The 11505-nt window shown below is 42.5% G+C and overlaps 1 protein-coding gene across 1 annotated transcript; it reads right to left on the minus strand.

The window, feature by feature from the left end:
• Positions 1 to 606: 606 nt before the first annotated feature.
• On the minus strand, positions 607 to 11140 carry LOC100021064 (tubulin beta-2A chain). Its single transcript, XM_001368194.5, has 4 exons — positions 4611 to 11140; positions 2963 to 3071; positions 2513 to 2623; positions 607 to 1868 (listed from the first exon to the last, which is right to left on the minus strand). The coding sequence occupies exons 1-4, from the start codon at positions 4665 to 4667 to the stop codon at positions 808 to 810; spliced, it is 1338 nt and encodes a 445-aa protein (XP_001368231.1). The 5' UTR covers positions 4668 to 11140; the 3' UTR covers positions 607 to 807.
• Positions 11141 to 11505: the final 365 nt, after the last annotated feature.

An 11505-nucleotide genomic window follows, 5' to 3' on the forward strand; every position in this document is an offset into this window, starting at 1 on the left:
CATTCCCCACCCTCCCTCCCCTTGTGGCAAATCTCATGGCCAACTGTAGGGGAAAGCAATTTGATAATTCAACCCACTTCTGCTTTTCTTCAGGGTTCCTAATGCTCACTGGGAAACCCAGGCACTCCTGGAAACTTGATTTTCTCTTTGTAAAAGCAGGCTCAGGATCTGTTCTCATAACACTGACCTTCTCTTCCTGCCTCCTTTCTGACCCACAAGGCCCAATAGCACGTTGACATGGCCCATTACAGGCATGGGCAGAACAGGACAGAGCCAAACCTGCCATTGCTACTGCACTTTCCCTGATTAACTAGTTTTATGAGGTAGGTGGCATCCTCAAGGTGCTTAATGGAAAGGGGAAAAATGTAGGGGGAAGGACAGTGGGTCCACAGGTAAGAATAAGCAAATACAAAATGTATAGAAAGTAATTTATGGCTGGGGGTGGGCATGAACACCTGGGAGCATTAGGAAAGACTTGCTGAGCTGAGCCTGAAGGAAGCCAGAGACACTAAAGAGTCCTCCTTACTTACTGAAATAAAAAAAATATAATATATCATTATAAGTGAGAAGTGAGTACTAAAATGATAAAGAATAGTCAAGACAAGGTTTTAGATACATGCCTTTTATGAGTATAGATATTTTAACATAGATATTACCATAATTTTAAAGTGTTCCACATTATTACATCAACAGTTAACTTCTGACAGTGGCAAAACTGAGCACCATATAGTATACAAGTAAGAAAGACCATGCTTTAGCACAATTAATATACAGTCCATTGAAGATGCTTAATGTATTCTGCTGTCCCTAAGCTTCATCCTCCCCCTCTTCCTCCTCAAATTCCCCTTGTTCATCAGCAGTAGCATCTTGGTACTGCTGATACTCGGACACCAGGTCGTTCATGTTGCTCTCCGCTTCGGTGAACTCCATCTCATCCATGCCTTCCCCCGTGTACCAGTGCAAGAAAGCCTTACGACGGAACATGGCTGTGAACTGCTCTGAAATGCGCTTGAACAGCTCCTGAATAGCTGTGCTATTGCCAATGAAGGTGGCAGACATCTTGAGGCCCCGGGGTGGGATGTCGCACACGGCCGTCTTCACGTTGTTGGGGATCCACTCCACAAAGTAGCTGCTGTTCTTGTTCTGCACGTTGAGCATCTGCTCATCCACCTCCTTCATGGACATGCGGCCCCGGAAGATGGCGGCCACAGTCAGGTAGCGACCATGGCGCGGGTCGCAGGCCGCCATCATGTTTTTAGAATCGAACATCTGCTGGGTGAGCTCAGGCACCGTCAGAGCTCGGTACTGCTGGCTACCACGGCTGGTCAGGGGGGCAAAGCCTGGCATGAAGAAGTGGAGGCGGGGGAAAGGTACCATGTTCACTGCCAGTTTGCGCAGATCAGCATTCAGCTGGCCCGGAAACCTCAGACAGGTGGTCACTCCACTCATGGTGGCAGAGACCAAGTGGTTGAGGTCTCCGTAAGTGGGTGTGGTGAGTTTCAGGGTTCGGAAGCAAATGTCATACAGAGCCTCGTTGTCGATGGAGTAGGTCTCATCGGTATTCTCCACCAGCTGATGCACAGACAGGGTGGCGTTGTAGGGCTCCACCACGGTGTCGGACACTTTGGGGGAGGGCATCACACTGAAGGTATTCATGATTCTGTCTGGGTACTCTTCCCTGATCTTGCTGATCAACAGGGTTCCCATTCCGGACCCAGTGCCACCTCCCAGGGAATGGGTCAACTGGAAGCCCTGGAGACAGTCACAGCTTTCTGACTCCTTCCTCACTACATCCAGGACAGAATCGACTAATTCTGCTCCCTCTGTGTAGTGGCCTTTGGCCCAGTTATTTCCTGCACCACTCTGGCCTGGAAGGGGAAGGAGAAAGAGGCCAAATTAGATTTTGAAATATTCTTGAAAGGGGCATTTTCAGTTCTGTGATTTCGATTATATTGAAAAATAGGGTGCTAATTTAATAGATAGATTTTTGAGGCTAACATTTCTTTATATCAGAACTGAGAAGCCTTTGTTTTGTGTGACTGTGGTGGGGAGTATGATAAGATACCTCAAAAATGTATCTATTGGATTTTTGAGAGAGAAAAAGGTTCAAGTTAAAAGGGAACATAACCTTAGGGAGAGGGGAAAATAATTCATAGAAATGGGAGAAAGGCAGGCTGTGGGTAAAATAATCATTTCTATATGGGTAAAGGTATCACTGTCTCTGAAATGCCAGCTAGCTAATTGATCAATGATTATTGGCCTTCCACAATTTTTTTTGTCTATAAACCTTTGGAGGTTTTATTCTGCTGTTAGCTTTTGCATTTTAATGAGAATAGGGATTAGGATTATTTGGTTAGTAGAGAAGTAACCAAAGCAATGTTACCCCCACAAGACTGAATGAAATCTAGAGAAGGAGTGGTTAAGCTAGACGTGTTATCACAACCAGTATTAAATGTCTGGCTGTAAGGAAGACGGTGAATCATTTAACTAGTTCCATTTTATGATTACATACCAAAAACGAAGTTATCTGGTCTGAAGATCTGGCCAAATGGTCCAGATCTGACCGAGTCCATTGTGCCAGGTTCCAGATCTACCAGGATTGCCCGAGGTACGTATTTGTTACCTGTAAAAGAAACAAAAGCCAGTGTTAGACCTGCAGTGAATCCTGCAATCACTAGGAGAGAGAGAGTGTGTTCCTCCACAATATTAATTGGAGAAAATTCCTAGCACGCAGGAAAAAAAAAATCAGTAGAGTTATCTTTTCTGCTTAAAAAAATAATCCAATTTAAAAAAGCTAAATAACCATTTCAGCTTTGTAACATTTACAGGATTTAAAAAGTACCTCTTCAGTAGTGATACTTATGATATAAGGAACACATCTTGCATTTATGTTTCCTATATATGTTGTTCATTTGCCACACTGTGGAAAAATCTGAAAAGAAAAATATGCAAAAATAGTTACCAGCAGCTTCATTGTAGTACACGTTAATTCTCTCTAGCTGCAAGTCACTGTCTCCATGGTAACTGCCAGTAGGGTCGATACCATGTTCATCACTGATGACCTCCCAAAACTGAAAAATAAAGGTTTTTAATGAGTAAGTAGTGAGTTAAGGGGGTATGAAAGACATTTCAATGTCATTAAAAATGGCCTCTTCCCTCCCCCTCCACCTTCTTGGAACAGTGGCCACTCTGGTCAGATAGTTAAACACTTCCAAGGATAAGATGAGCAAACACAAATTAGGGAATTTCTACCACCACCAGCAAGCAAAGCTGCTGAGCTTTACTCATCTTATACTGAATATCTGAAAAAGAGGGATATGTCACCCAAGAAGCAATAGTGAATTCATCATTTCCATTTTGAGGAAAGGAATGGCATGACTGCCTCACAATGAAGGCTAATTCTACTTTAGAATCAGAAATGAACAAGATCAGCAGCATCCCTGATGGATAAAAACAGCCTTGGTTTGACAAGTAGCCTAATGCCTAAGGTTCAAGGTCTGTCTGTTCCAGTGATCAATGGATCTTGGCACCAAACCCCACCCAGTCCATCCAAGAAATATAGTTTTTATGCCACTGACCCACATACTGGTTTAAACACTGTCTACACAGAAAGAAGCATGGGGGAAGGGCAGGGAGTCCGGGTAGGAGTGGGAAAGGGAGCTCCGGGACAATTTAGTGGCTTCTTCAAGAAGGTTGTTGAATCTATTGTAAATTCACAGCAGGAAAGGGGTGAGGCTGAGGGTGAGCAATATGGCGGTTTAGAGAGAGACCACATCTTTGGCAGAGGCATGCATTCACACCAAGCCATAACACCACTCCCCTCGTTAATTTACAGGCATAATTATAATAATTAGAAGGGATGATTCAAGCTTAGAGTCTTTAGACATATAGACGATGTGCCCATATTGAGTTAGAGAATGTCTAAAATCCTCCTTTAAGTATGTAAATCCTTAATCTTAATCAATTTTGTTCTTTTTTTTTTAAACCCTTACCTTCCTTCTTGGAATCAATACTGTGTATTGGTTCCAAGGCAGAATAGTGGTAAGGGCTAGGCAATGGGGGTCAAGTGACTTGCCCAGGGACACAGCTGGAAAGTGTCTGAGGGCACATTTGAACCCAGGACCTCCCATCTCTAGGTCTGGCTCTCAATCCACTGAGCTATCCAGCTGCCCCCAATCAATTTTAATCTTAAACCTTGTCTTAAACCATATTTGCTACTCGGTGTCTGAATGCACGAGTTTTCAATGACATTTATACATGCGTGTAGATAAACACTCATGCCATAATGTATACACATGAATTACATGAGCATACCATGTCACTGGGTAAATATTCCAACTAAACTAGCCTTTAGATAAAATTACGCACAGGCATATATTCGTACGTCATCAGAAGGCCACTAAAGAAAATACAAAGGACTTGAAAAGGCTTAGGGTTTTTATTATTTTTTTAAGTTCGAGCTCTGCCTCAGGGGCATTAAAGCACAGGTTGAGCAGGGCCAGATCATCAGCGTGAAGGAATGTATAAACCCCAAGTGGTTGGCAGTGCTCCCTGGGTGAGAGCCCGAAGCAGCCGCCCGGCACCCACTCCCCACCCACCACCTGCCTCACCTTGGCTCCTATTTGGTTGCCGCACTGGCCAGCCTGGATGTGCACAATTTCCCGCATGGTGCCTGCTTGCGAAAGCGGTTGTTCGTTCCCTCAACTGGCTTAGCTTGTACAGAATCTCTAGCTAGCCAGATGCCAAGGCTGCAGCTGATAGAGGTTGAACCCCAAGCGGAGCCTTTTACAAGGGGGCAGAGGAAGCGCGCCTGCGCTGTTCGTTCCCTCAGCTGGCCCGGCTAGTACAGACGCTCTAGCTAGCCAGATCCCGAGGCTGCAGCTGAGAGCGATTGAACCCCAAGCCGAGCCTTTTATAAGGGGGCGGAGGAAGCGCGCATGCGCCCCGCCCTCTTCATTCACTCGCTAGCCGTCAGCCAGCCTCGGTTCTCGCTCTCCGCCTCTGTGCGCTGCCCGCCCCGGCTTCCTCGGTGAGGTAATGTGCTAGTCGGGGAGGCGGTCGCGAGCCCTTCTCGGCGCAGGGCGGGTCCGAGTGCTGCATTGTCCCAGACACCGCGAAGAAACGAGGGGTGGGGCTGAATTGGGATCTGGGGTCGCAGAGAAGAAATAAAAGGAGTTGGGTGGGGTTGCTTTGGCTACTAGGGGGCACGAATTGGGGAGAGGGGTGTGAATCTGCGTGCAGCCCGTAGCTGCATTGATGGGAGTGGTCTAGAGTGGGCCGCGCGGCTGACTGCAGTGAAAGGCCTTTCCTGAATGCTGCTGCTGCTATTCCTCCCCCTCCTGGAGGTACCCCACCTCATCCTGTGCTGCTTCCTCCGCAAATAAGCAGGACCCTCTCACCTCGACCCCAAGGTTCTTCTAAATCACAATCCCAAACTGATTAAGTGGAAACGGAGTCCTATCTGTCTTCCTGAAAGCCTCTTCCCTACTCCCCTCCCCCCACTCCCACTTCCTCTTGCCAGCCTCTAGACTGGGCTTGGGGCGGTGTCGAGACCCAGAAGAGGTGTAGCGGATAACTGCGATATGGTGCCATTGGGGTGAGAAGGACATGAGCTGCCCAGTGGGTGGGCGCGAGGGTACGGATTTGAAGAAAAGCCGCAGTGAGCCGGGTTGGGAAGCGTACTGACCACCCTACCGGCCTCCAGCCTAAGTCGGAACGCCTTCTGGCAGGGACTAATTGGAAGGACAATTGCTCGCTTTCTTTCCTGAGTAGAGGCGTAAAAGGAGGCCTTTTTGCAGGTACTAGGTTTTGGCAACTGGTTCTTGGCATGTTCCTTCACCTTGTAGGGTAGAGTGAGCTAAGCCAGAGCCCTGGCAGAGTCTAGAAAATTGGATCTGCGTATGGGGTTGTGCTAGGTGTTGAGTGCTGGGGAAGCTAGGTGGCGCAGTGGATAGATTGAGGAAGACTCATCTTAGTAGATCAATTCAAATCTGGCCTCCAACACTAGCTTTATGTACCTGGGCAAGTCACTTAACCCTGTTTGCCTCAATTTCCTCATCTGTGAAATGAACTGGAGAAGGAAATGGCAAACCACTCCCGTATCTCTGCCAAGGAAACCCTACAAGGGGTCACAAAAGTCAGATAATCAGTGGAAACTGATGAAACTATTTCCTTTAAACAGATAGTCAGAAAATGTTCAAATACCCATACTCCTTTCTCACATGAAGATTCCATGAAGGAAAAGCATGCAATCAAACCCCCAAACCTTCTTGAATTACATTTTTCTTCCTCCACCCTCTTTTTCCTTTTTCATTCTCATGTTTCTGGGAGAACCACAAGAAAGATATGGTAGAATTTTGCTCTTATTGAATGAAAAAAAATCTTATTAATGGAGTCAAGCAGTTTAGAAATTGCTTCTTTTCTCATGACTGTCTTAGTTTGGTATGAAACTACCTAACAACAAACACATATTGTTTGCAAGGGTCTGAATATCCCTGATCTGGCCTTTTTAAAGCTTAGGTAACTTTTCTTTATAAAATCAGTTTGCCATTCAGCAATTTCATATTGCCTGGTTACCACATCTTGGTTTTCAGAATGAATATTCTCTTCTATATCTAAAAACTCAAAGTAATCAAGTAACTAGTTACTTGAGAGTAGGGATCATGCCTTATTCTTTCCTATACCCCCAACTGTATCAGAGATAATATTTTGACATACAGTATATGCTCAATAAACATTTGCTTTCATAAAATCATAGAGTTGGAACATTAGAGACCATCCAGTGCAACTTTTACCTGAAAAAGAATCTTTTCTACAATACAGTCAAGAAGAATATATTGAGTGCTTACTCTGCAGCAAGCACTGTCCTAAATTTTGGAGTTACAAAGGTAGAAAAAGACAATCTAGGAGGAAACTCACATTCTAATGGGGCAGATAACATGCAAACAACTGTTTCTAAACATGATAGATACAGTATAAATTGGAAATAATCATCAAAAGTGTAAAAATGGAGATTTGAGCCCCAGACTTCAATCCCCAGAAGTCCTTGCTCTAGTTCCCAGGATGCCCTCTAGTCTCACCTGAGTTCCCACCTGCGCGGGACCAAAATTTCTATTTAAACTTCTGCTTCCAAGCACATGCTGCTCTCTACCTGGCAGGCAAGATGTGAGTGGTTGTGAATGGGCTCTCTGGGCCTAGACACATGCTTTCTTATTTTGTATTTTCTTTAATTCTTAATCTTTAATAAACCTTTAAAAATATAAAACTTCTAGTAGAGAACCTAATTTTATCTGCTACAAAGGGAAGGTCTAGCATTAAAAGGGTTTAGGAAAGGCTTCTTGCTGAAGGTAAGGATTTTAGCTGAGAGTTAAAGGAAGCCTAAGAAGTCAGGGAGTAGAGAATATTCAAGCCTTCAGGAAAGGCAGGGGAAATGCTTAGACTAGTGAGATGGAGTGCCTTGTGAGAGGAGCAGAAAAGAGGACAATGTCCCTGTATGGGTAAGGAAAAAAATTATAAAGATAGGAACTGGCTAGGTCATGAAAACTTCTTCAGTATCAATTAAAGGACTTTGTATTTTATATTGAAAGTAATCAGGGGGGCACTTGGGTGGCTCAGTGGATTGAGAGCCAGGCCTAGAGATGGTTCATATATGGCCTCAGACACTCTCTAGCTATGTGACCCTGGGCAAATCATTTAACCCTCATTGCCAAACCCTTACCACTCTTCTGCCTTGGAACCAATATCCAGTATTGATTCCAAGATGGAAGGTAAGGGTTTAAAAAAAAGAAAGAAAGTAATCAGGAGTCACTGGAACTTATTGAATAGGGACAGGGTGATGTGATATGTAATTCTTTGATCAGTTATTCTACCTTTTCTTGAAGCTACTCCAATAGTGGGGACACTCCAAAGCAGCCCATCCCACTTTTGTATAGAACTAAGTATTAGGAAGTTTTTTCTTACCCCAAACCTCTGTCTTTTTGCAGCTTCTAACCATTATTCTGAATTCTGCTTCTTGTGGCCAGATAGAGCATATTTAATCCCTCTTGCATATGCCATCTCTTCAAATGCTTAAAGACAGCTATTATGTCCCTTCTAAATCTTTACTTCTTTAAAGATTCTCATTTCTTTTGATTGATCCTACTGTGGCTTGAAGGAAATAGACAACTCTAAAATAACCAATGTTAAAAAAACAAACAAAGCAAGGTAAAACAAACAAAAAGCCTTTACTCTATATAGATAATGCCAACTGCTCTTTACTAGGGTCCTGACCATTCTTGCTTCCTCAGAGTTAAGAGAAATATATTCATTATTGTGAATTTGAACATTTGGGAAAAATAACATTGAAGAGGATGAGGAAGAAAGAATGAGACAGTTGGAGAGTAGTGTGCTCTGAGGAAGCCATGGTTATATAACTCAAGGGTAGAGAATAATGGATGGGTATTATTATCCCCATTTTATAAATGAGGAAATAGGCACAGAAAGTTTATATGACTTGCTAAGGTCACACAGCTAAGATGTGTTTGTGACTGGATTCAAATTCAAGTATTCCTACCAACGTTCAAATCCCCTGTCCTATTTAGATGCACCTTTGTTTTATTCCAAATATTGATCATTTCTGTTCCTGAGAAGTGAAAGAAGACACACAAAACCAAAAAATGAGTAACTCTTGGTGAAGTATTTTTTTCCCCATATAGGTGTGAAAGGTATACAGAGGAAAGATACTAATGATTGATTAAAAGCTGGGTTGGGAAGGATGACAGAATGTAAAGGACTTTGGATTTGAAGATTTACTCAGTATCTCTGTCCTGAATTTCTATGGAGTTGTCTTTATTAACTCAATTTGAGATTTTATTGGTAGAGGGAACTCTCATTGAGGAAATTCCTTGTACCAACATGTCTGTGTCATATAACATACCACAACAAAACCACACCACATGATTAAACAGGGCAACATGCACACATCACAATAAACATAGCCATATCATACAGCAACACACAATTGCACATAATAACATGATTGTGTTACATGGCAACATGCAATGACAGTGCCCATGACAGTATGCCATGCTACATAGTCTGCAGTATGTGAGATCCCATCACAGTATGCCAGTGCCCTACAAGAACATACTAGCATCATGTGACAACACACTACAGACACATGCCACGTAACATGTTTCTCCACATGAAAACATACCACAGCACACCTGAATCATGTAACAGCCTATAGCAACAGCTAGAGGCATGCAACAACAGATAATATCTTATAAAACACATCTGTGTCATGAGATAACACACCAATCTATAGAAATCTTTGGGGATAGGTTCAGTTTCAGGTAAGATAACACAGAAACAAACCATAAAAATTGGAATTATTTTTTTTTAATGCTAAAAAGGGGTAGTGCCTTATACCCTGATACAGTAATTTAAAGGGCAGCTTGATGGTTCAAAGGACAGTGAACTGGACTTGGAGTCAGGAAGATTTGAGTTCAGATCTTGTCTCAGAAACTTACTAGCTATAAGAGCAAGTCGTAACCCTGTTTGCTTCAGTATCCTCATCTGAATAATGAGCTAGAGAAGGGAATAACAAACCATTTCAGTATCGTTGCCAAGGAAATCCCAAATAAGATTACAAAGAGTTAGCCTGATTGAAACCACTGAAAAGCAACATTGTAATGTATACAAATAAGTCCAACAAACATAAAATCAGTATAGGGAACTTCTGATACAGAATTTATCATACCAAAGCAAAGGTATAACTTCTACTGCAGTATAAATTAACCCTTCTTTTCGCAAAGAGAGTTTAAGTGCTTTTATGGTGGTCCCAATGGTTGTATCAAAAGAGAAACTTGAACCCAAATCTTCTAATTGCAAAGTGAGTACTCTAATATATCACCCCCATAATGCCCATCCCCCTAAATTAGAAATGTTCCTTTGACAATGAGATTTTATTGACTCACTCAAGATCACAATGCCAGTTTATGTCAAAGACAAGATTTTAACCTTAGTTTCTCTTAGTCTGAGGCCAGCTTTCTTTCTATGCATGACTATAAGCTGCTTGAAAAAATCTGGAATTTTAACCAAGTTCTTATACTAAACTTTGTTCTCATTGTTAAATTTTTAGAGAGGAGGAGTATGAAGAAAGACTAGAAAGAAAGGTTGCAGTCAAGTTATTTAGCACCTTCATAGCCCAACAAAATTGTTTTATCTTGAATTGTTTTATCTTCTAGATCTGTAGTGGTGAACCTATGGCATGTGTGCCAGAGGTGGCACTCAGAGCTCTCTCACGCCCACCATTGCCGCAGCACAGAGTTTCTTACTAGAAAGCCAGAGGGAGGCTGCTCCCCTCTCTCTCTCCACATAGGCCTGAGGACCCTCTTCCCAGCAGCCCAATTGGAGTTCTTTCTCCCTCCCCTGTCTAAGTAAGGGGGTGGGGCACTTGGTTTGGGCACTTGGTCTCTAAAAGGTTTGCCATCACTGCTCTAGATGACAGAGAGACACTGAAGGTATTTGAGTAGCAGAGTAATGGGATCAGATGTACATGAATAAGTTTATGTGTGGGTGGGGGGAGCATCAAGGTGGCATAGTGGACAGGAAGTCCTGAAATCAGAAGAACCTCAGTTCAAATGTGGCCTTAGATACTTCCTAGCTGTATGCCTGGGCACTGCAATTAACCCTGTTTGTCTATCCCTTGCTTTTCTGTCTTAGAGTTGTTACTAAGGCAGAAAGTAAAAGTTTAAAAAAAAGTTTTCATAGAAAGCCTTGGGCAAGATAAGGTGATACAGGAGGCAAACAATAACAATGTAACAGGTCTTCATCTTTTAGGACCTAATGCTTTAATAAGGAAAGAAGACACACATGCAAAGGCAAAAGAGGTGAAAAAGAGTTGTTATGGGGAGAACCATTGCCAGTTTGGTGAATTAGGTGAAGGCTTCATGAAGATGGTGGTGGTTGAGGTGGAACTCAAACAATGAGAAAATTTTTTTCACTTTAAATTGTAAAAAGTTCACTGACATATTTTGGTTTTGCTTCACTTTCACATTTCCAAATGTATCCCTCCTTCTCCTAGTGAGTGAAATGTGAACTGTAACAAGGAGAAATAACAGTAGCAGCAGTAGAAAACTATACAATAGTACAGGTGATAAAAAAAGAAGATAATGAGAGTGGAAAGAAGGGGCTGGATGCCAGAAATATTGCAGACACAGAATACCAGCCTAAGCAATCAACTGGATACATATATAACTGAGGGAGATGAAAGAAAGTTTAGTGACTGATAAAATGGCAATCTAATCTAGATCAGTAGAGAAATTATTTGGGAAAAAATTACCAATTTTTTCATCTGTGGATATGTTGATTTTGAATTGTTCAAAATTCAGGTGGTGATTAGAAGTGTGGAAATGAAACTCTAAGTGGAGATTGGAAAGATGGGATTGAAACTGAGAGAAGAGATGAAGTTATTAATATAACTGTGAGATTTTTCAATAGATATGATTATTATAGCAACGACAA

The sequence above is a fragment of the Monodelphis domestica genome, chromosome 3 (genome assembly GCF_027887165.1).
Source record: "Monodelphis domestica isolate mMonDom1 chromosome 3, mMonDom1.pri, whole genome shotgun sequence".
Taxonomy (NCBI): Eukaryota; Metazoa; Chordata; class Mammalia; order Didelphimorphia; family Didelphidae; genus Monodelphis; species Monodelphis domestica.